Below are 26,544 nucleotides of genomic sequence, written 5' to 3' on the forward strand. Positions count from 1 at the left end.
AAACAGAATGCTTACCTTATTTTAAAAAAAATATTTATTGAGATATAATTGACATATAACTTTGTGTAAGTTCAAGGTGTATAACATGTTGATTTGATACATTTGGAAACTGCAATGTGATTATTACCATGTTAGCTAACATCTCCATTGCATCACATAATTATCACTTGTTTTTTGTGGTGGGAACAATTAAGTTGCCTGTTAACATCTTTGAAATTTATAAAATAGTATTGTTGTCTATAATTATTACATTGTGCAACAGATATCCAGGATTTTTTTATCTACTAGTTGCAAATTTGTACACTTAGACAACATTTCTCCAATTTTCTCACTCCCATCCCCTATTAACTACCATAGAATGCTTGCTTTTCATTTGTGCAGATATATCATTTAGATGAAAACTAAGTGATAATACTATGTTTTTTCTAGATAGAATCAAACATAAATGAAATAGACAATTTCTAAACGGTGTTATTAATAAAAAATATTGCATTTTTCCCATTGCGGAGATGGGGAAAAAAATAAAATTTCCAATTACTTAAAACTTATAAGCTTATTATAATCATAGAAGTTATGATGAAAGAGGACTGAACTATAGATATTTCTGAATGAAAAAATTAAATTGGTATCATGAAAAATATTTATAATCAAATAATTGCAAAATACATATAGAAACAATTTCTGTAAATACATCTTTCATTACTTTTCTGTTGACATTTTTTATAATAAATATAAAAAGAAACTGACACTTAACCGACTGAGCCACCCAGGTACACCATTAGTGATTATTCTGTTATTGTGTAAATATTTCTGCATTAGTCTATCCATAAATATGGGAAGTTGGCTTTTGACCCAAACCTTAGCTAACCGCATTCAAGAAGGGCACAGGTCAAAGCCTTAGGAAAAAAAAAAAAAAACTGGCGGGAGGGGGGTCCCTTATACTTGGGAAGAGGACACAAAAATTCACCCAGTAGCCAACTGGGTTGGCTCTGTGTGTTTTGAAGGTCATTTTTTATGAGTAGTATTTTCAATGGAAAATTCCATTGAATTTTAGTTTAGCCAAAGTTTGAATGAATTTTAGTTTAGCCAAAGATTGAATGAATAGATTAGAACAAGTCACACAAAGGAACCGCAAAAAAGGTACCTGAAAATCTTTAAAGCATCATATTTTCTTTTTTCCCCAAATTTTAGAGGAAATAGAAGACACATATACAAATCTAAAAAAAAAAAAAAATCTTGGCTAAAGACCAAAGTTGAAAACAGCAAACTCCTATTTTATTTGAGCGTTATTTCAAGCATATAATTATAATTAGCTGTAGAATTATTTGGGATTCATATTCATATTTTAGACTGAGTCTTCATTTAGATTTTCTCCCTAGATGCCTGCTTTTAAGCTATTTTCTTACATTGGTTAATCAATTATACTTGTAGGATTAGCAACCAGAGAAACTGGTTTTTATACTGTAGTTCCTTTGGTGATATTGTCTGCTCATAGTCTTCAATTCACAATAAAGGTAATATTTCAAAGGCAAATAAATACAGACAGATATAAGTAATTGACATATTGGATAATATTTTCCTGAATTGTATTTAGTCTCTATCCCATAAGTCTTGTTTACTTTAAGGAACCTTTGGGAAAGTTGAGGATCTAGTCTTGCTTCTGTCACTTACTAGCCATGTGATGTTGGAAAATAACTCATGTATCTCTAACATAAATTCAGCATACCTGTGCCATTGGCTGTATAGCATTATTGTCCAGATACAGTGACCTAATAGATAAGAAACCACTTCAAAAAATGATAAGACTTTATTTTAAAATGATGTTTTATAAATGCTGTATCTTTGCACTTCTAATATTTCTTTTTTTTTAACTTTTTAAACATTTATTTATTTTTGAAAGACAGACCGCAAATGGGGGAGGGGCAGAGACACAGAGGGAGACAAAGAATCTGAAGCAGGCTCCAGGCTCTGAGCTGTCAGCGCAAATAGCCCTGACATGGGGCTCGAACCCACGAACCGTGAGATCATGACCCAAGCCGAAGTCAGACACTTAACCGACTGAGCCACCCAGGCACCGTGCACTTCTAATATTTCTTAAAACAAATGTGGTGTATATTCCCTATAGCCATGAATCTCATCACATTTTATCTAATTTTAACCTTATTTCATAGATAAATAATCCTGATGCCAAAATAATGCTTATAATGATGACTCAGTGTTCCAAGAATGTGGACCTGGGGTTGGGGTGGGGGGGAGTTAATAAAGAGATAAAGAAGGCTCTGTACAGACTTGTTAGAATTTATTATGTGGCAAATGTGCAGTCACACAGCCTTAGACCTTTCTTGAGAAGCCACCCAAACATTTGCATTCCCACAATGTATTTATTAAAAAAATATTTTTTGCCTGAGAAAAGTCTGGCTCTGAATTCTCTTACTGAGATTATGCAAGTTCAGAAACTCTCCATCCAGGAACAAGAGTTGGAAGCCTATTAAAAATAGTTAAAAAAAAAAAAACATTTCTGGACCCTGGTCATTATGAATATCTGGGAATTTTCCATTGAAAATACTACTCATAAAAAATGACCTTCAAAACACACAGAGAAAATAGAAAACTAAAAATCACTGGAGGGTTTTTATCTTCCCCTTCTCTCACCATAAGTTTTATTCTAATTCTCTATTTCTTCATTCATTATCCTTGGTGTTAGTGTGCAGCAAACTCACCCAAAATGTGAAAGAGCCAAGGAGGCACATGGATTAAAGATAAAAGAAGGCTCCAAATTTTAGTGGGCAGAAAGGTAGCCCCCAAGGGATCAGCCAAATTGAGTAGATGGCAGTAATAAACACCAAGAGGATAACAACGTTAGCGACTGCTGAGCAGAAAATTGGAGTTATTCTTCAATCTATTTTTTCCTCTTTTCTGGTTGTCAGGTTTGTCTGTCCTGTCTTTCATTGATACACCACAAAGAAGCAGCCAAAATGAAATTCCTCCCTTTTAGACATAGCAAAGTATGCATTGATCTTGCAAATTGACAGTAAAACTTTAAAAAAGAAGTTCAATAATATGTGAGCTCGGAACTTTAAATTATATAAGCACCGTGCTGATAATACACAACACAATTACACAATATGAAATTTTTCCAGATTAATTTCAAGATGACAGATCACAGAAGATAACAAGAAAGAGTACATTCCCGGAACTAAAGGTAGAATAGATCTGTAACTGTCTACATATTGTTTCATGTCTTTCCCAAAATTATGTACTAGAAATCGAATGCTGTAATTCCAGCCTACTCTTAGTGTCTTCCATTCTCTGTGAGCTTTTTGCTCTTTGAATCCTGCCGTAAGTTCTCATTCACATCAATGTCCATTGCCATTCCTTTTGAGTTCTCTTCCAATCACCAAAGCCAAATTGCCAACATATTTCTAGCTCCACTTGACTGCGATCCTTAGAATATTCACTTTACCTTAAGATCTGTACTGCTCATCTTCTAATTTGTAGCCCAGGAATTCTTGGCTTGCATACTAACCAAATCAGTACAAAAATGTTTCTCAGCTTCTCCCTAATCTCTTTCCAAGTTAGTGCTATGCTTTCAATTATTTTCTAGACCTTCATAGAATCTGAGATAACATTCTCAAGGAAGAATAAGCTCCATGAATATTGAGCTTCGGTTTTTTTACAGTGCACCCAACATGATGTCAAACATTACTTATACAAATTATAATAACTAAAATTTACTGAAGCAGTCACCATTCTAATTCCTTTACATTTAATCCTCACATCCAGTGAAGTAGGTTCTAGTAAAATACCCAATTTATAGATGAGTACACAGAAGCAAAGAGGGGATAAATATATTATCAAATTCATGGGGCGCCTGGGTGGCGCAGTCGGTTAAGCGTCCGACTTCAGCCAGGTCACAATCTCGCGGTCCGTGAGTTCGAGCCCCGCGTCAGGCTCTGGGCTGATGGCTCGGAGCCTGGAGCCTGTTTCCGATTCTGTGTCTCCCTCTCTCTCTGCCCCTCCCCCGTTCATGCTCTGTCTCTCTCTGTCCCAAAAATAAATAAAAAACGTTGAAAAAAAAATTAAAAAAAAAATATATTATCAAATTCACATAATTGGTAAGTGACTAAACTGGTATGTGAAGTTTTACAGTCTGTACTAGTTTACCAGGGCTGCCAAAACAATATCCCATAGACTGGGTAGCTTAAACAATAGAAATTTATTTCCTCACAGCTCTGAAAGCTAGAAGTTCAAGATGAAGGTGTCAACAAAGAGTGGTTTCTTTTGAGGTCTCTCTTCTGGGCTTATAGGTAGTACATCTTTCCTCTGTGTGTATCCATATCCTAATGTTTCCTCTTTATATAAGGACACCAGTCATATTGGATTAGGGCCCACCTCAATCTCATTGGTCCTTAATTATGTCTTTAAAGGCCTTATCTCAAAATACAGCACAGTCTGAGTTACTGGGGGGTTAAGATACCATATGAATTTGTAGGGGGACACACGGAGCCCATAGCACAGTCTCACTCCAGACTCCTTCTGTTAACCACTAAACAAACCTAAAAAAGAGAAAAGGCAGAAGGGAGATGGGGAGAGAGGAAGGAAGGAAGGAAGGAAGGAAGGAAGGAAGGAAGGAAGGATGGATAGCAGGAAAAACAGAAGAGAAAGAGAAAAGAAGGAAGGGAGGAAGGAAAGATATTACTTGGGATCAGAGCATGGGACATTACTTAGATTGATTTGATGGCTCTTGGTTTCCATAAGGGATATAGTCATCTCTACCACAGTGATATAATTGCCAAGCAGAATAACCTTGTAGGCAGCCAGAAGCTGGGTACTTCATAGACATTGCTGAAGACAGAATTCCCCAATTCTTGGGAAGACAGCTTGGCATGGTGATATGACCATGAACTCTGGAGTTACAGAAACAGGGATGCAAATATTAGCTGTCTCATTCTATTTGGAAAAATCATACTTCTTTTTTGAGCCTCAGTTTTCTTAAGATGGGTATAATATTTCATGTAGAATAAGATTATTTTTGGGGGGGTGAGGACAGAAGGAGAGAGAATCTTAAGCAGGCTCCATGCTTAGTGTGGAGCCCAAAATAAGGCTCAATCCCATGACCCTGGGATCATGACCTGAGCCTAAATCAAGAGTCTGATGCTCAACTGAACCGCCCAGGTGCCCCATATTTTTTAAAAGGATTGTAGTTGATAGAAAGTTCATAGATAAGCTTATATCCTCAACAAATAAAAATCTCAAGGTTCTTCCCTTTTCCTTTCCATTTTTGGCTCCTCACTTCCTAGATTTATACTGACTACTTCCCTTTCTTGCACATAATCTCTCAAGAATATTAATATCATAATAGCGAAACAACAAATAACACATTTCTTTCACCTAATTATCTCTTTTCTAAGTACACTTTTTAAAAATGTTTATTTGTTTATTTTCACAGAGAGAGAAAGAGCGGGGGGAGGGGCAGAGACAGAGGGAGAGAAAGAGTCCTAAGCAAGTTCCACATTGACAGTGCAACATGAGGCTTGACCTCAGGAATCGTGAGATCATAACATGAGCTGAAATCAAGAGTCAGGCGCTTAACTGACTAAGCCACCTAGATGCCCCTCTAAGTTCACTTTTAGGCATCCCTCCTACACACTACCATCTCTTTGGATTGGGTGTTAGCAATTGCTCTTTTTCCTCCTTTGATTTGGAAAATACCTGCCACTTAAGTAAAATTTTATAAACATGAAATCTAGTCTATTCATGTTATATTTTCCTTTAAAAATTTCCTTTTATACAAATTTTTCAACTGAAATATTTCATACTTCCGGAAAAGTGGAGTATGCAATTTAAAAAAGACAATACATTTAGAAAAAGAAATATGGATGAATGACCACTCTATCACATTTGCTGCTAACCCCTATTTATTATTTTTTGTGTGTGGGAGTGGTGGAAATAAATAAAACTGCATGGATATATCCAGAGATGGATACTGTACCCTAATTTTAGCTCACAAAGTATACCCAAATTAATTCACTTATTTATCAAGTATTACTTTGTCATTTTTTGGGTATCAAACATAGAATGTGAAAGTTGCATAAAGTGTCTATGCTCACAATGGAAAATGCTTTACTGTTCAAGGCAGTAAACATGTATACAAATAAATATATAAGTGATGATAAGCGTTATTCAAAAAACAAAGCAAGACATAACTAGTAGGAATGTGAAATGGTGCAGCTGATTTGGCAGTTCCTTAAAAGATTAAACAAAATTACCGTATGATCCAGCAATTCCACCCCTAGTTATATACCCAAGAGAAATGAAAACGTATGTCTGCACAGAAACTTGTACACAAGTGTTCATAATGTTATTCATAATAGCCCAAAAGTGGAAACAACACAAATGCTCATTGACTGATAAATCGATAAATTATGGTATGTCTATACAATCAAATATTTTCAGCAATATAAAGAAATGAAATCCTGCTATATGCTATAGCACGGATGAACCTTGAAAACATTACGCTAAATTAAAGAAGCCAGACACAAAAGGCCATTTAGTGTATTATTCCATTTATATGAAATATCTAGAGTTAGGTGATATATAGAGACAGAAATTAGATTAATGGTTACCTAGAGATGTGGAATGGGGAAACTGGGAAGGGAGGAGGTAATGGCTGAAGGGTATGGAGTTTCCTTATAGGTTGATGAAAATATTCTAAAACTGATGGGGGCAGTGTTTGTACAACTCTATAGATACACTAATAGTTACTGAACTATTGGATTATTTTTAAAAATCAAATGTATTAAAAATAAAAATTGGTGCTCAAGATACTTATATGAAAATGAAGAGCTAAGCCATAAACCAAGATAAAATATTTATAATGTATATGTTTGGCAAAGAATTTATGTCCATAATAGGTACAGAACTTCTACAGTTCAGTAATGAAGAGACAAAGAAGCTTAAAAAAGAAAAACCAGGTTATTGGGATAGAGAATGATGAGGTACTGGTGCTGGTTACTTTTTAAATATGGTGCTCTAAGAAAATCTCTTGGAGGAGAAGATATCTGGAAAGGGTACCAACTAAAAGAAGGGAGTTTGCTAATCCAGTATCTCGGAAAAGTGTATTCCCATGACAAGAAATAGTGGCTTTGGGGGTTTCTGGGTGGCTAAGTTGGTTGCATGACTCTTGATTTCAGCTCAGGTCATGATCCCAGGGTCATGGGATGGAGCCCTGCTTTGGGCTCCCCACTGAGCATGGAGCCTGCTTGGGATTCTCTCTCTCTGCTTTCCCCTCTCCCATCCTTCTCTCAAATAAATTAATTAATTTAAAAAAATTGTAGTTTCAAAGTCTTAAACCTAGAAGTTGTATGGTTTGTTCAAGAATTAGCAGTTTCAGTGAGGCCAATGGATTAGTAGGTAGTGTCCATAAAGCCAAGCAATTACAGGAAAGACAGGAAATAAAATTGAAGGGGAGCTGGAAATGACTTATTGGGCACCCTTTCCCTTGGTGAAATGACCCTACCTCACGATGATGATGATGGTATAGGGAAACATTTCCCAGCTCCTGTCTTATATTTTTAATTGCCTTTATACAGGCCCACTTAGAAGACATAACCTTCACATACAATCTGTCCAGTCTGAATTCATCCCTGATATGCACACCAATACTTACATTAATTTCCCTATTTCTATGATTACACAACAGTTTACTCAGGATGTGCTTGAATTATCTGCCCTTCATATCCTGCATTTACTCACTCAGTTTTATCAATACTTAAAAAGTCTCTCCTACCTGCCCTTTTCTTTGTGGTTCCACTGACAACTCCCTGTTCATAATTTCAATCTGATCTTCTGCAACATTCTAGCTGTTAATTCCTTAAACTTTGCCCTTTTGACAAGTTTCCATATATGCTGGATTTTATTAAAGCACAGATCACATCGTGCTTTTTAATATTTTTCTGGTTCAGAAAATCTACTGACTTTTCCTTAAATGTAACATTATTTGTCAAAGTATTTCCCCAAAATATTTTATGGGACAGTAGTCCCATATAAATTTGGAAATGCATTTACTATATTCTCCCATAGAAAATACAATTGTACATTACCATAATAAGGATCCTATGAAAGTCCTACAGTTGAGAAACCTTTATAAGTTTTTTAATTCTGACATATTTATGTAACAACTAATAACACGTTGCCTAACTCATATTCTGAGAACACATCTTGACCTAAAAGGATAAAATTGATGCTGCAAATTAGCACTAAAGTAAAAAATAGAAAACGTAAACTATACTAACTATAGATTATTCTGTGAAGTGTGTAAAATGTGTTCATTAAAATGCATAAATTTTTAGAACTTAAATGGAATTTAAGGACAATGTAGCAAAAGTCATGTGTTTTATAAATCAGGTTTAAAAATATAAATTTATTTCCAAAGGTTACTTAACAGGCTGTTGGCAGAGCTAAGTATAGGAGTTTTAAATTTTGGCCCCCAAAAGATAAATACTATTTTTATTCAAGTTAAATAATTTAACATGAATTTATTGTCCACTACTATGTACCTGGCATCTACAAAGATATGCTGACAATTTATCTAGGCATTGTTATTAACATTGTATATTTATTTAACTCTGTTGGTTACATGTAAATTCAAGGCTTCCTCTAGATTTTTAAGTCTCTCTTAGTGTCTAACATATTATCATGCACAACTAGTCACTAACATAACACCTTTATGTAATATATTCTTGCTATATAATTAAAAATTAAAGGGGACTTGGTAAGACTGAGGGTCCTCCTTCTGGTTCATAGCTGGCACCTTCTTGCTGTGTCCTCAGATAGTGAAAAGGATGAGGGGTATTTGTGGGGTCTCTTTTATAAGAGCATGAACCTTATCCCTTAAGACCTAATCACCTCTGAAAGGCCCTACCTCCTAATACCATCACATTTGGGAGTTAAGATTCTATATAAGAATTTGGGGAACGCTAATAATTCAGATGATAGCATAATCCCACCAACAATAGTGAAGGTCCAAATGCTCATTAACACTTTATGTTGTCAGCTTTTATTAATTTTAGTTGTACTCTCTCACAATAGTGCTAATTTTAATTTTTCTGATGACTATGTTGAGCATTTTTTAATATGCTTATTTTCCATTTGCATATAACTTTTTGAGAAGTGCCTATTCAATCTTTAACCCATTTTTAATTGGACTATTTATTTTTAATTCCTTATACATTTTCAATGTATAATCTTCAGATACATGAGTTTCAAACACTTTCTCACAACTTCCTTTTCAGTGTCTTAATGGTGCTTATCTTGATGAGCAGAAAATCTTGATTTTAATGAAATGTAATTAAGAGTATTTTATTTTATAATTGGTGCTATGTCCTGATTCAGAAATCTTTGCCAACCTTGTCATGAACATATTATCCTATGTTTCTTTTTTAAGATTTAATGTTTTATATTTCACATTCAGGTCTTTGAACTCCTTTGAGTCAATCTTTCTGTACGATACCAGGTTGGGTAGTAGATATTTTTAATGGGGCCAGATATTCAAGAAAGTAGAATGCAGAAAGGTATAGTGAGTTAACCGATGTACAGCTTCAGTTTGGGTTTGCTGTCTTGTTTACCGTTTTGCAATGTAAGTTAGTGATGCTTTTGGAAGTTTTAAAAAGAAATCAATTACAATGATATGTAATTAAGTCAGTTCACTCTAAGTGATCTCCACAAATTACAGCTTTACCAGTGTCATAACAAATTATAGTATTTTTTCAGTGGTGTGCCCAAATCAGTCTTTTGCTCTGGAAGGCTGAGTGCTTTTGGCCACTCTTCAGGGGCAACATTGTGGAGAAGAAAGAGGAATGGACTGGTAATCTGCTAACCTGATTTCAAACTCTGTGTGTCATTAATTAGCTGTAGTTCGCTGCAGGGCATTCTTATAGTTTTAGCTGTCCGACACCCTTCCTTTCTTCTGGAAGCAACAATCCGCTCCTTCTTGGAGCTACACTTGTCCACCCTAAGACCCATACACTTATGTTAAGATTTGCAAGGTTACTACATTTTCCTATTTTCCAAACCTGAAACAAGTCCATTTCAGCTTCCCCAAATCGATTCCAGTCTCCCAACAGCTTGTCACCTCAAATGTACTGGTCCAAAAGTTTCAATTCTTCCAAATTGAAACCATCAGTGCTATTCTTAAGCTATTTGAAACTAGTCCATAAAGAGAAGCAGTCACATTGTTTTCATGGAAGAATGTTTTAAGGTTTAAAATATCAGTGCGGTGCATCCTACTATGTAGAGAAGACTGGGCTGCACTGAGGGGGAATAAAGCTTGTCTAAGGAGTGCAGTAGTAATGAGCGACTCCTGGCGGTATTCAGCTCCCCGACTCTCAGATCCAACCACAAACCTTCCTTTCTGATCCTAGATTATTCTACCTTCTCTAGAATGAATAAGCTGATGGCCTTCTGACCTAAACTGTCTGAGCTGCCTTGTGTTTCTTACAACTAAGGAAAGTCTAAAACCACTAAAATTAGGCAACACTCTAGGCCAATATTTTAAAGAGAATAATTTGATGAGTTTGAAGCCCAAATTCTCATCAAGTTCTTCAAGCACCCAACCTCAGCCTGCTCCCTAAACCATGGGACAGGAAAACATGCTATATTTTACAATCAAGATATAACAAGGTTGTATATCTCAAAGAAACTAATAGAAATAGAAGAGTCCTTGAAAGACTCGAAATTGAGCTGATAGACTCTTCAAAATTATATTATCTATATGCATATATATATATACATACCTATTTGTGGATTCGAATAGTTTATGATATGATATAGAAGGTACGTAACACTGCTATTGACTAAAAATCAAGTGTATGTTAACATTTACAAAGTGTTGTGAGAAAACAGGTTGTACATTTCACTAGTAATTTTTATGATGCTTAAAGCAAAGGGGGACTATTTATTACTTATTACAAAGCTACAAACACCTTAATGGCGTGTATTGCAGCTATGATTTGTTACAGGCGTAAACACAGAATTCTCTAAATTGTTTTAGATGGAATATCCATTCCTGCATTTGTGACTATTTACTGATAAGATTTTGTTTTCTTTCCTGACGCTGATAACATCCTCAGTGGCTGAACATGTGCCTATGTTCTTTCTTTTTCTCTTCCTGTGCTGCATGAACACATTTCCTTCCACCTTTGAATCCAAAGGAGACAGAACCTTTAAAAAAATTTCAGTGTGGTTTTCCATTAGTTTTTACTGTGGATCTCTAAATCATTTTGAAAGAGGAAGTCTCACTTTCCTGCTGAAATCTATTTCCCTCAGAGTGTAAATGTGTTGGTTTATCACTTAAAGTCACTTTTCTGTTAAACTCTTTTGAATCAGATAATAACTGCCTAAAACGAGGGTGGACGAACTGAGGTAAAGGACTCAATAGAATGCTAGACATGTATTTTGTCTGCAGTTCTGTTTGCTCTCTCATAGAAAACCTGGTTCGGAAATTGGTTATAAAAACAAATCTATTTTAAAGGAAACAAAGACAAAAATTTGTAAAATGCCTTTCTTTTTTTTAAAAGAAGTACTGGGGGCGCTGGGTGGCTCAGTCGGTTAAGAGTCTGACTTCGGCTCAGGTCGTGATCTCGCGGTTTGTGAGTTCAAGCCCCACGTCGGGCTCTGTGCTGACAGCTCAGAGCCTGGAGCCTGTTTCAGATTCTGTGTCTCCCCCTCTCTCTGACCCTCCCCCGTTTAAAAAATAATATTTTTTAAAATTTTTTTAAATAAATAAATAAAAGAAGTACTGAAACAAAGGGAAAGTGAAATCAGGAATTTAACGTTGCCTGCATTAGTGAAATAACAGAAGAATGTACAAAATATTAAAATGTAATTAATTCTGGCTGAGAAAGAAGGGTAGCAAATATTCTTGCATTAGAACTGATGCAGATAAAATCGCATATGAAAATGGATCTTAATACATACTTAGCCATGTTGATGAGGATTTACCCATGTCTCTCAAATACTGCCATTTTAAATTTGCATTTTCAAGGCTGAAACATGAGCTACGTACTTGAATGTTAGACATATGTCCTGAATGTCTGTCTACAGTAGTAAATGCCACATACACGTTTTAAATATGACTCATGGAATTTGTGGACAGAAGTGTGTGAGAATTCACATTAAATGTCATAGAAATTTACATGTGGAGGCATGCATAAGATTCCTACCAGTCTGTAGACAATTTGACATTACTCTTAATTAAATATATCTGGGTTCTGTATTTCAGAGATAATTTCTACAATGAAGAAAGAACAGATTTTTTGGACTTCTGTGTATCTGCTGCTTAACTGTGCTTCTGCCCCTCTTAGTGCTGTCGCCGAGGATGCTGAGGAATATACAGATGTCACAGGTAAAATGTTAGAAGCATTCGTCTTTTTCAGCTAGTTAAAGCTCTCAATTTTAATTCAATAATTTAATGTATTTTTCTCCATTGTGTAGAAAAATTAGCTTTTGCAGAAGTGACATTTTTCTTGGGAAATGTCTTATATGTGAAATGTAAAAAAAAATCCAAACAACAAAAAAATGAAACTTACACCAAAAAAAGTCACTTTAGCAAGGAAGGCTCTTTTTTTCAGGCTATAACATCTTAACACTGAAGGATCTCTGGACAAGTGCAGGTAGCAAAGTGCTGTAGAAACAGCCCTCTGTGAACCGTGATGCCACCCTTTGGCTGGGATAAGTGTGAAAAGAAAAAGGAAACTACAGACATTCTCTCCTTTTCTTGCCTTAGTCTCAAAATAAGAACTTCCCAGATGAGTCCAGTGTGAGAACCTAGCCACACAGGACACTGGGAGATCTGGCTTAGTGCAAGTTAGTTCTCATCTCAGGAAGCTCTGTATCTAAAAACAAAATAATCAGCAATAGAACAAAAAGAAGACTGTACCATGACTGTTATTACAGATTTCTTTCTTAAAAGTAATATTTTTGTGGCAAATTAGTAAAACATTGATAGAAATCTCAAGTCATTGGTAATAGTGAGAGAATATGAACAAAGTGATAGCTTCTATTCATATGTAATGTTTATGATGTACAAAAGACTTCCATGAATACATTTTTATTTCATATATCTAACCACTCTTTAAAGTGATTTAATTCAATATATTTCCCTTTGATAAAGACTAAATAAATATATATTATGTGCCTGAGATTGGTAGGTCCTAGGGAAGCAGTGATGAGTCAGACCAAGTTCTCAAGAATCTGTTTCACGGAGAGACTGTTCTATTGTCAGTGAAAAAAAAAATTGTTATAAAAATTTCCTAAAAATGAAACTATTTAATAAACACTATAATCTGCTTTTATAAAATGAGAATTTAGGCATTATGAAATAAGCTCTAATTCTTCATTTGCCCCATTTATCAAAAGAGATAGCTTCCTATATTCTGAAGTTGAGCAGAGAAGGAATGTAGAGAATAAAATCCCAACAGGGAAACAGCGGGCAACCCATCTTGGGAGGTGGGAGGAGAGAGGATCCCCAATATTCACCTAATCTAATCTCCTCAGTTAGCCTGAGAAAATGCACGCCAGGTCACCAGAAGCTTCCTGAAAATGTTGCTGTTGCCACAGTCGGCCAACAAGCCAGAATTAACCCATCAATAATTAAGCCAGAGTTTAAAATCTCTGGATAAATTCAGAAAAAAACAAGCTGGCTAAGAAAACATCTTTATCTCAAAGTTAGACTTGAAGGTCACTAAACTGACTAGCTGCACAGTCTTAACCAGTTTTGGGGTTTGGGGTTTTGTTTTTAATTAATCTTTCAATAACATGATTCCATATCAGAATCCATTCAATTTTGAAGATACCATTTATCACACTGTGCCAAAGTCATGACATCTTTTTATAGAAGTATACCATTTGATTGAATAGAGTATTATCATCTTATAAGAAAACATAAGGTTTTATTGCTTCTCTCACAAGGGAATAGTAGACCTTTTCTTAATCAGTCTAACTAGCGGGGAGGATGAAAAACAATAAACCTTTTGATAATAAAAAAACGATAGTGACAAGATTTTTTTAAAAATTCCTTTAGAGTGGGAGAGAGAAGATTAGCAGGGAGAATTTAAAGAAAAGCAGGTGTCCTTTATAAGATTTAGAATCAGACAGACCTAAGTTTGCATGTGTGGTTTGTCACTCAGTGGCTTTGCAAAATTAGGTGAGTTATGTAAACTCTCTGACTCCCAGTATCTTTGTATATAAAGATGTAAATAATTATGTTCATATGGTTGTTATATGAACTGCGTAGAAGCACCTGGCACATTTTGTGGCAGGGAGAAGTCAGAGCATATGGCTGCATTCTTAAATAGTAAATTCCATTAAAACTCTAGACTCCCAAACAAGTTCCAGGAGAATGAGGACTCTAAAAGGGATGTGACATATCCCCAAATATTATCATGAGCCTTCTATCCAACATCCCAGGGCAGGGGGAAGGGAGAGTGAGATTGTAATCCTCAGACTATGAGACATAAAATACAAGAAATCAATGACAAAAATGACATAATATAAACCATAATTCTGTCTGGCTGCATCAGATTAAATTCCTGTTATACTGCTCTGTATGTGTTTTCTAGTTACATGGTGTTAGGCAGATCCTTGTCACTAACACTTTCCTCAAGTCTCAGTTTCAAGTCTCAGGAAAGCTCTCCCTGATCCTTCAGACAAGCTTAGGCATCTTAGTACACACAAACACAGCACCTTGAATGTCCTGAATATTTATGTAAGTAAGTCTTCAGTGTCTGCATGCTACATGAGAGTGTGTGTTTGGGGGGGTGGGGGGGCAGGGTGTCTGCTGCCACCTGATATTTGTACTATCACATCCGCCCTGACCGCGCAGTGTCTGACACATGATCAACACACGATTGTTAACTTTCAAAAGGATTTATCCAAAGTAAGAAATAAAAACCAAGACAGACTTGCATCCCTTTTGGATGGAGTGCATGGCACCACATTCAAGGGAGTGCACCTCATCACTCCCCCACGTCAGCAATGTGCAAAGTGTGGGTCGTAAGCTGATGGGACAACACAATATTCTAATACATGATTCATCTAAAAAATACATTAAAATGTGAACAGTAACGATAAAGAACTAGGTAATAACTTAATAAAATATAGTTTACAATTAATTCTTAGTGTTTCCTTTCGGAAGTTTTGTAAAACCACCTGCTTTCATTATTGAAACATTTTTAGTTTTTATAAAGTAAATTTGAGAAAAAAAATGTATTGAGTGGAAATCCTAGGATTAAATCTATGTCCTTGACCTAAATGCCAATCTAGGAATCTCAGTCATGCAGATCTGTGACAGTATCACTCAATGTTAAGAATGTGTGTGATATTTGGTGTAAAACTATGTGGGGGTCAATTCTAAAGCCAGCACTTATGGTGTGAACTGAGCAATTAATTTCGATAGTGCTATTTTATAATTTTTAAAATGGTATTTAAAAATACCTAATTCAGAAGGTTGTTGTGATTATTAAATAATACAATTACAAAATGTCTGGAGCACAATTCATAAACAACAGCTGTTACTACTACTACAGGCACAAATATGGTACTAGCTTTCGTTTTTGTGGTGATGGCCTGCCACCTGGTGGCATAATTACTAAATAGCAAGTTGAGGGAGCGATATTTGTTTAATAGACAAAATGTAAAGTAAAAGTTTTGGCATGATGAATAGGACAATCAAATACATCAAAAGTCAAAATCAGAGGAGTCATCAATGAAGATGTGAAGATTTCTGAAGATCTGAGGTAGCATCAGCGTGGGAATAAGGAACCATAATATTATATGAGGAGCGCTATAGGAATTTCTGAAAAAATGGGATATAAGCCATAAGCTTCAAAATATCCGAATATTATTTATTATTCCTAGCTAATTCTCAAAATTATTTATGTAACTCCTGAGATCCTGAGACCTATTCTAAGATCAGACATTTATAGAACTGACAGGTCAAATTTTTATCGGTCACATAAAAATGCATCCACAAATACATTGTGCTAATGCAATGATACTTATCGTGGGTCTGCTCTGAATCAAGTGCACTGCTTAGAGTCTTTGAGGCAAAGTTTCTAGCTTCTCACAACTTTTAACAGTTCAGAATGTCAGTCACAGTATTCTAAATCTTTAAGTAAAGAAAGGGAATATAAGCAGCATTTACAATTATTCACAAATATACTACCGCTCAGAAAAGGCTTTCAGTTATTATTGAACTCAAACTGACAACTGTAATTTCAGTGATGAATGGGAAAGATATTTTTTCACAAATCATTTTTTCTTTATGTTTACATATTTATCTATGGAAAATACTTTTACCAACTCTAAAATGCTGTTATATATAATGTATATGTATTATATATAAGTGCTCTTATATATATAACATTTATAATGAACTATAGAAAAAAGCACCTGTGTGTATAATTTAAGAAAATAAAATTTTGGGGAAGTCTAAGAACATTTAAGCAAAATTTATAATTCTGAAGTACACATTATTAGATGCCAGAAACTTTTAATATGCCTTGAGAGACATTTTATTTATTTCTTAATTTTTTTATTTTTTTAGACACATTTTAAAGCCAATCATATTCAAAAAGTTCATCGGCATAAAATATTAGGTACATCATTAAAAAGAAAAGGAAATGAGATTTAAATTTATATATGTCAATCAACAGTTATTTACTCATTTGGTAAACTATTTACATATATATTATAGAGATTGACTGGCTTTTGGGACATTATATAATTGGTGTAAAAATTACTTAAAAATATCGTATAAACACCCAAATTATATTTTTCAACTGCACATACCCCACAGGAAGCTGAAAACAGACAAGTGCACAGGTGCATAAAATTCAAATTAGTTAAAGGTTTGACCAGTATTATAACTTGTAATCAGCCAGTTCATGAAAATTGTGTTTGGTGTGAAAGTATATATGTCTTTTGTAGATGAAGATCTATATGTCATAATAAATCTCTGTTCTATGTTTTTCTACCTTATCACATTTGGAATTTGAAAACTTAACTGTTCCATAATTTGTCAGCTCCATTTATTTCAATTGAAAAAAATGTCAATTATATTATCAAAGAAATAAAAATGGTGATATGGTATTTTATAAATTAAACTGAGATTTTTTTTATGGTTAAAAGTTGCATTAAACTGATGAATGGATAAAGAAATTGTGGTTTATATACACAATGGGGTACTACGTTGCAATGAGAAAGAATGAAATATGGCCCTTTGTAGCAACGTGGATGGAACTGGAGAGTGTGATGCTAAGTGAAATAAGCCATACAGAGAAAGACAGATACCATATGGTTTCACTCTTATGTGGATCCTGAGAAACTTAACAGAAACCCATGGGGGAGGGGAAGGAAAAAAAAAAAAAAGAGGTTAGAGTGGGAGAGAGCCAAAGCATAAGAGACTGTTAAAAACTGAGAACAAACTGAGGGTTGATGGGGGGTGGGAGGGAGGGCAGGGTGGGTGATGGGTATTGAGGAGGGCACCTTTTGGGATGAGCACTGGGTGTTGTATGGAAACCAATTTGACAATAAATTTCATATATTGAAAAAAATATATAAGCCAAAAATAAATAAATAAATAAAAATAAAAGTTGCATTAAGGGGTTGAGATAAAATTTACATGTTCATAAATAATTACCATGGAGTGAATGAAACAGCATATTAATAACTTATGCATAGAAAGCTATATTTTTAATCCTTCTAAGATTTCAGGGCATACTTATAATTTTATGACCCATATAGAAAATGAAAAATAATATTCCAATTATTTTATCACAGAGAATTTTAACATTACTGAAATATAGCTAAAGCTAGACATTAATTCGATATAGATAATTAAAATAACAAAACCTGAAGGGTAGAAGACATTAGATAAACTTACCTATTCTAGCTTTGATGATATGCCTATCTTCTCTTTCAAAAAATTCAAGAAATTTTTTGAAATTTCAAGAAATTTTGAAATTACAGGAATTCAACACTGATTTCCTTCTCGATGATTTATATCCACAAACTTTTTTTATTTAATGCTTTTAAAATGTTGCATATATTTTTACAATGATGACATTCATTCATATTTTTCAATGTAAATTATTTTATAGTGTATTAAAGTCTAGATACCTAGACTTCATCAGTTTTCACTTAGCAGAATACTGCTGCCCTCTGAAGGGCAAATTGGTTTAGGTCATTTTGAGGTTTCAATATCCCTCAGAAGTGACCAGAGTGAATACTTAAAGTCTTAGAAAATATATTATAGACAATCCTCAGAAGTATGAAATGGCATTATTTGGTCTTTATTATTTTGGTGGTACCAGCAACAATTGTCCATGTCTATCATACTGATAAATCTATAAGCAAATGCAACTTCTTTAAAATTAGGCTTCTATTGTTGGACTTAATAAAATTAAAAAATTCTACTCCTGAAATCATTGTTTCACCATATGCTAACTAATTTGGATGTAAATTTTAAAAAATAAAAAAATTAAATTAAAAAAAATTAAAATTAAAAAAATTGAGTTTTCTGTATGTACAACTCCCTTCACAAGATATGAAATTCTCCTGTGACTAAAATAAGTGACGGAATACTGAGGGAAAAAAATTCTAACTCAAGATCAAAATAATTGCCTCATTCTATTTTAAAACATAGATAGTGTTGTATAACTTTTTCAACATTGCTAAAATACCGTTACCAACCATGGTAAGTAAAAGAATGGACCATGATATATATGTACTTGTAATATCAAACACCTATACTTTCATAATTAGGGAAATGGTTTAACATGGTATGATATAGTACACATATATATGAATCTAGATATACTATTGTTTGTAACAAGTTATGTGTAAAAAATGGCACAACTGTGGATTAGAGAGCAAAGAGTTGATATTAAAGTCTGCCCTTAAAAACTGTTGAATTTAAAAAGATGTCTCTATTTAATTTCTAATGTCAACACACTTGTTACCTTACAATTGCTACTCAGTTCCACATTGATCAACTGGTATATTTTTAAACAAATCCATAACAAGAGTCTAGAAAACTATTCTACATTTTCCTTTAATAATCAGTAATCAACTATTAAACTTTAATAGTTGATAAACCTGTTTCATTGGTGTGTTTATAAACTTTGTGTACCTGTTTGATAATCTTGAATAACTTGTCATGGTTTCTTCAGCCTGTGCTATTTCTGTTGTACTTTTTCAGAAAAATTAGGACATTCTGAAAAGGAAATGAAAATAAAGAACATTATTGCACTGTTGATGAAAGCTTATATATCTTTTATTTTTACCTTGTAGATGATGGGTTACCACCACTGAAACTTGCACATTCATTTTGTGCTTTGAAAGCAGATAATGGCCCATGCAGAGCAATCCTTACGAAATTTTTTTTCAATATTCACACTCAACAGTGTGAAGAATTTATATATGGGGGATGTGAAGGAAATCAGAATCGCTTTGAAAGCCTGGAAGAGTGCGAAGAAAAATGTATAGGAGGTAGGTTTCTGGGGACAATTATTACCCAAGAGCCATTAGGTTCCTTTAACTTTTTCAAAAAGTTCAGGGTTATTAGATCTAATCATAGATCTGATAATTTTAGAAAAAAAAGTTAAACTATTTTAACATTCCAAGGAACATTTTGTTCACATTTTTGGCATTCCTGTGCAAATATCGTTTTTCATTGTTTATATCAGTTATCATAAGTTATATTAAGCCCCACTTATTATCCTATATTTATTTCTCCATAATAAAGAAGAAAAACCTTTAAGTTCACTGATTTTATATCTGCAATGAAGTGAGTATAATTCAGTCTTCCTGGGCAGCTGTGAGTTGGCAGGAAAGAAACTGTTAGTCACACTGACTTAGTCTTTCCTTATCAGTACAGTGATCTTATAGCTATTCCTGTCAAAATAATGAATCTGAGAATCCACTTTGAGGCTCTCAGTGGCTACTAATGAGAAAATTCTAAACTGCATCAGAAAGCAGAAATAGGGACATCTGGGTGGCTCAGTCAGTTAAACATCTGACTCTTGATTTTGGCTCAGGTCATGATCTCATAGTTTGTAAGTTCAAGCACTGAACTGGGCTCTGCACTGGCAGTGAGGAGCCTGCTTGGGATTTTCTCTCTCTCTCTCTCTCTCTCTCTCTCTCTGCTCCTCTCCTACTCTCTCTCTCTCTCAATAATAATAATAATAATAGTAATAATTAAAAAAAGAAGAAATATATATATATGAAAATTAAGTCATTTTCTCTGGGACCTTGGAATATTGTAGAAAATACTATACTTACTGACCCCTGTAGATTTTACTGAGCTCAACTTTTCATATTTTTACTAAGTAATAATGCTTAAAAGTATATATTATATTGTTAAGGTTTATTGAACACTTTTATTTTGCTTTAATCCTATTAAAACAACATTGTTTCCTGAATTTTACAAACTATAATGTGGTTTCATCTCATCTCATTGTGATAGATCCCAAATCACTTCTGGTCACATTTTGAATGCTTTTGTCTCTGTTTTATTCTTCTGAATTGTGGGCTATTTGAAGGATAGAAGAAGCTGAATTATGTTTATTTCCCCAGTTTGTAGCCCCAAATTTCCCCACAGTGTGTTCTTAGTTCGTTGAGTGAAACTGTAGTGCTATAGAGACGATATCTTTAGTTAGTAACGCTAGGTGCCTTGCTTTTTCGCTTTTTCGCAAAACAGGCAGCTGTGCATTTTCACTTTGATAATGTTTTCCAGAATAGCTTTCACAAAACAGCCTTGGCATCATGATGCTCTTGCCTGTGGGAAAATGTCAGTGTGGTGAAAAGAGAGAACTTCTCTCCTCTGTGACTCTGTGGGGTGCTTTGTTGTATGTTCCATAGCTGACAGAAAAGGATTGATGCGAATGTATTTCCTTGACCTCAGAGCACTTATTTCCTTCTTCTCCATAGATGTGCTGGAAATGTTACTAACACAGATTAAGCAGTTCAGTGATCCTCTGTAGTGCCTTTGGTTTTTGTGATTGCCGGGTCGTTTTCCATTCATTATACCTCTTTCTCTTCCATACTGGGCCAAGTATCCTTCTGTGTTGAGTTGAATATCACTCAGGTTCAGCACCTTGGCTCAGAGGCCTGGTTGCTTCATTCTTCGTAATTCTCACTTTTTCGTTTAGGAGCCAACACATTTTCATCACCTGGCCTCTTTCCTGAAATACATACTTGTTTCTTTTTTACAATTCACAAATCGTTTATTTCACCATTGTGCAAAGGTTACCCTTTTCTTTAGGAATTAATCAAACATAATCATTTGGTTCTTCACTGACTGTCTTGCTTATAATATCTTCTAAAACATTATTATCTGTTTATATACCTAATGTATAATACGAGTCTCTTGCTTCCATATCCTTATTATATCTTCAAAAGCCACTTATGTTTTATTGTTTGAATACCTGAGCATTTTATATAGAAAGCTACTGTTAAGGATATAGCTGGCATATAGAAAAAGCATTGCTAGACTTTTAAAAAAATCATCAAAGGAGCAATTTCATCTTCAGCTATGATGGAGTAGCTGGAACTGAATTTTCTCTCATAATACAAATGACTAGAAAAGTGGGCAAAATATATGAAGCAACTGTTTGCAGACATTGATCAAAAGGCAGTGCAGGGGTGTCTGGCTGGCTCAGTCAGTTGAGTGTCTGCCTTCAGCTCAGGTCATGATCTCATGGTTCATGGGTTCGAGCCCCATGTCAGGCTCTGTGATGACAGCTCAGAGCCTGAAGCCTGCTTCAGATTCTGTGTCTCCTCTCTTTCTGCCCCTTCCCAGCTCATGCTCTGTCTTTCCCTCAAAAATAAATAAACATTAAACAAAATTAAAACAAAAAAGGCAGTGCAGGCTTGCGATCTTTGAGAGAAGGGGCACGTGAGGTGAGGCCTGCCTTCTCTCAGCTTTCTGCATGAACGTGCTTCCGAACCACAGTCAATGGAGGGGAGTCCAAACACAGCATGGTGGTCTCCCTGGTAGAGAATATGGAATTGGAGATTGGGGATTGAGGTGACTGCGCTCTGAGGCATAATATGTTGGAGACAATGGACATATGTGGAGAAAAAGGTAAAAAGTCTGGATAAGGGTCCCTTTGAATTTGTCACTGAATAACAAAACTGCATGCATTTGATGAAATTCCTTAAGTTTGAGAAAATAATTATAGTGATTTGTAAGTGGGACAATTCCCAGAGTTCTCATATAACTGGGAAAAAACCCAAATATATTGATGAAAAATTATAAGAACTTGCAGAAGATTTTAGGTATCTCACTGGAGGAAAGGACAGTGTAAATATTTATATACACATATACTGGCAATGAACAAATAGAAAATTAGACAAAATTTTTAAAAGGACAATTCCATTTAAAATAATGGAACATGAAGTTCTTAGGGGTGGATGTAAATTCAAAAGTGCACAACATGTACAATGAGATCTATAAAACATTGTTAAAAAGTCATTGGCAAATAAAGAAGACTTTAATAAACAGAGATAGAAAACCTATTAAGAGATTGAAAGACTCATTGTTGTTAGGATATAAATTCTCCCCAAATGGATCTGGAAATTCTATCCTATTCCAATCAAATTCCAGCACATTTTTGTTTGTACATTAATTAGTCAACTCTAAAATTGATATGCAATACAAAAGACCTAAAATGGCAAAACAATTCTGAATAGAAGAGCAAGTTTGGAGAATTTTATCTGATTTCAAGAGTTATAGTACAGCTGCAAAAATTGAGGAGGAGGATGTGAGAATAAGTACAGAAATCAGTGGAACAGAATAAATAGTCTAGAAACAGATAGTACACAACCATGGTTATTTGATTTTCTATGAAGATGGACATATTATTTTTATAAATAGAATAACAGTTTAATAAAGAAAAAGTAATAAACATGATAAAAGCTTTGCTTCGTTTCAACCTGAATGTTACTTGTTACTCTCTGAAATTCTGTTTCTTCCTGTGCACATTGAGGATGTGATAATCACATAGACAAATCATTAATGCTACTTACACAAATATTTATATTACTTGTTCAAGGGAAAGATCCTTTCCAGTAAATAATGTGACTGTAGGCTTGAAAGCACTTGGAAACATTAGAAAATAACGACATCAACATGTTGTCATTTTATCCTGCCGTGCCTGCTCATGTCTCTGTCTACTAAATTATATATTTTTTTCATTATGCTCGTAAGTAGTTTCAATTTTTACTCATGTGTAAAACATGCTGCTTAGTTGACATGATAAGGTATGAATACTATAGAAGCAGCCAGTGAAATCTCTCAAAAGTGGTCCTCTTTATGCAGAGAACTTAATTATTTTACAATTAACTAAGATCAATGTGACTATTTTAAGAAATTGTTGGTTTTTGTTTAATATGTAATTACTTAAGCATAAATTATTGACAGAATGCTATTAGATGTTTCATTATAGAAATTCATACCAATTTTTAAGTGTTTTTCCTAGGGAAACGGAAGATGGTATAAGTATGGTGCACATAAAACATATGACATACATTGTGTAGTACGGCTTGAAAGGTGAAATTCTGTATTATGAGGGAAGACCAATGACAACTATAGCTTGTGAACTACCAAGCCTGAGAACAGGGCAAGCCAAACGTTTCAGGAACTATGAATGTGTTTAGTTGGATATGTATGCACAGCTCTCCTTGTGCATGTAAAGTTGCTTTGTTAGTTGTTTTCAAATATGTATACTTTTGTTTGTTGTTTTTACCTATGTAATAGAGGCATGGAAACAAAGTTAATAGGTTTTAAAAAATAAAAAGTTTGCAAAATGGCTTTGGATACATGGCTTTCAAGATGTTTTGTCTTTTGGGTTAGTTGCTTTTTTTCCCACAACATTATCTTTGATTGCTATTTTTGGGAAAATAGGCACATTGTAGTGTTGGAAATTACAGAAGTAGATGAAAGATATCAAATTCTCATTAACTTTATAACCAGTCAGCCTCTACAGCAAAGTTAAAATAGGTATATTTAATTTCATAGAATTTCATCAATTCCTCAAACAGGTTTAAAGGCTCTAGAAAGTATGCTGTCTATATTAATTACTATTTTATTGGTTGGGCTAGTAGTGACTTTTCATGGGGCTTTTCATGGGGATTTTCTCCATAAGGAATTAAAGAGCATGTAAATACTTTTTCCATTCTCCTTATTTTTAACTTTGTCATTTCATGTTTTATTTGTTCAGATTGTGAAGACCTATTTACTAATGAGAGTCTTCTGTCCATATAGTCATTTTCCTACCTGCTTAGAATATTTTCTAGGCTGATTTCAACAAATAAGAAACATTAAAAATTAGTCTTATTCTCTGCTCTCCTACACAAGAGAAAAAAGATGAAAAAAGAATAGATTAAGTTACAATTCCTAAAATGTGTCCTATAATTATGAACTAAATTATTGAATATTAATTACATTTTAATATTTTTAATAAAATATTTAAAATGTGAATTCATATATATTGGGGTTAAAGGAGTTACTAAAATGGGAATTAGTAAAATATACTCTCATTACTCCTTAATATATCATTAGTAAATGTTATGGTTTTTTTTTTTAATGTTTTTATTTATTTTGAGACAGAGAGAGACCATGAGCAGGGGAGGGGCAGAGAGAGAGGGAGACACAGAATCCGAAGCAGACTCCAGGCTCCGAGCTGTCAGCACAGAGCCCGATGTGGGGCTCGAACTCACGGACCGTGAGATCATGACCTGAGCTGAAGTCGGATGCTTAACCGACTGAGCCACCCAGGTGCCCCTATGTTATTTTTTTTTAAGTTTATTTATTTATTTTGAGAGAGAGGGCATGCATATGTGCACCAGTGGGGTAAGGGGAGAGACAGAATCCCAAGCAGCCTCTGAGCTGTCAGCACAGAGTTCGATGCAGGGCTCAATCTCATGAACCATTAGATCATGACCTGAGCCAAAGTCAAGAGATGCTTAACCGACTAAGCCCCCCACGTGTCCCAGTAATGTTATGTTGTAAATAAATCTAGGAAAATATGACAATTTGGATAATTTACTGTAAAACTTATCTATTTTTCAGACTGTAATTGGCATAATTATCAATTAAATTGGGTGTTCATGGTTCTTATTTCCAGAATCCTAAAAGCTAATCATTGGTAATATAAAAACATTTAAATTCTAGTGTGTTGAATCACATAGTTGAGTTAATTCACATGTATATCAGCTAAATTAATCAAACTTGGAATGGAATCAGAAAACAAACAAGTTATCTCTTTTAAAACTGCTTGAACGTTGAAATTAGGCATTTCTATGTTCCCATCCAATGGCTGTTGTAGGCAAAACAGTATAAACTATTCAGCAGTCTAGTCTGATATAATGTTTATCTGTATATATTCTTTTGCTCTCATAAATTAAAACTGTAACAAATTAGTTGTATATAAAAATATTTTAGTGTAAGTCTATTATAACAATTCACTATCTAATTAAAGCACATTAAATGAGAGTTTTTTATTTACAACAAAAAAGACTCCTGAGGTTTCCTTAATATTTAAAATACAATTAGAAATATATCTTTTTTAAAAGACTATTGAATGAAACATAGTTTCAAAATTCAAAAAAGAGACTTCATTTCCTTCTCTTTCAAAGATGTTTTATTCTCCAAAAAATAACCCAACTGCTGATTTGGGTCTGAAAGAGGTATATAAGCCAACTTATTCTCTCTCTCTTTCTTTCTCTCTCAGTCTCCCTCTTTGCCTGTCTCTCTGGCCATACAACTAATGATAAGCTGCCTTGACCAAAGCTTTTCTGTGTAAACCAAATGATTGTACAACAAGCATCACTCAGCTTTACTTTTACATGAGTAAATTAAAACCACATATTAATCAATTTTATTTTTGAGACAGAGAGAGACAGAGCATGAATGGGGGGAGGGCAGAGAGAGAGGGAGACACAGAATCGGACGCAGGCTCCAGGCTCTGAGCCATCAGCCCAGAGCCCGATGCGGGGCTCGAACTCACGGACCGCGAGATTGTCATCTGAGTTGAAGTCGGATGCTTAACCGACTGAGCCACCCAGGCACCCCCTATCATTAATTTTTAAAGTTTATTTATTTGAGAGAGAGAGAGAGAGAGAGAGAATCTCAGGAGCCTGAAGTAGGGCTCCACGCCCTGCAACTAGAGTTGGGGCTTGAACTCAGGAACCACTGTGAGATCATAACCTGAGTTGAAACCAAGAGTGGGAAGCTTAACTGACTAAGCCACCCAGGCACCCCTCATTACCTATCATTTAAATTAGAACTTAGAATCCATACTTTTATATAGTGGGTCAAAGACAAGTGGCATCCTAGTTCTTGAGTGGAGTTATTCCATTAATTCTTTGATGTTAAACCAAAAAATATGTCACAGATACCTTTTGTTTCATTTTTCTTCTGTACTTGGAAATAATAATACAACTTGTAATTGGGTTGAGATAATTATTCAGGGAAAGGAATCA

The 26,544-nt window shown here is 34.5% G+C and overlaps 1 protein-coding gene across 6 annotated transcripts in view; it reads left to right on the forward strand.

Moving 5' to 3' along the window:
- The window catches only part of TFPI (tissue factor pathway inhibitor), a 106,807-nt gene that overhangs the window by 53,766 nt on the left and 26,497 nt on the right, over positions 1-26,544 (forward strand). For 4 of the 6 annotated variants that reach the window (XM_049615364.1, XM_049615359.1, XM_049615360.1 and 1 more), the window contains 2 exons: positions 12,281-12,403; positions 19,351-19,548. In XM_049615364.1, the coding sequence (XP_049471321.1) occupies positions 12,295-12,403; positions 19,351-19,548 (307 nt within the window). In that variant the 5' untranslated portion in view covers positions 12,281-12,294. Of the gene's footprint in view, positions 1-3,140; positions 3,203-12,280; positions 12,404-19,350; positions 19,549-26,544 lie in introns of all 6 variants that reach the window. The other 2 variants (XM_049615362.1, XM_049615363.1) reach the window with 1 other exon arrangement.

The sequence above is a fragment of the Panthera uncia genome (genome assembly GCF_023721935.1).
Source record: "Panthera uncia isolate 11264 chromosome C1 unlocalized genomic scaffold, Puncia_PCG_1.0 HiC_scaffold_3, whole genome shotgun sequence".
Lineage (NCBI taxonomy): Eukaryota > Metazoa > Chordata > Mammalia > Carnivora > Felidae > Panthera > Panthera uncia.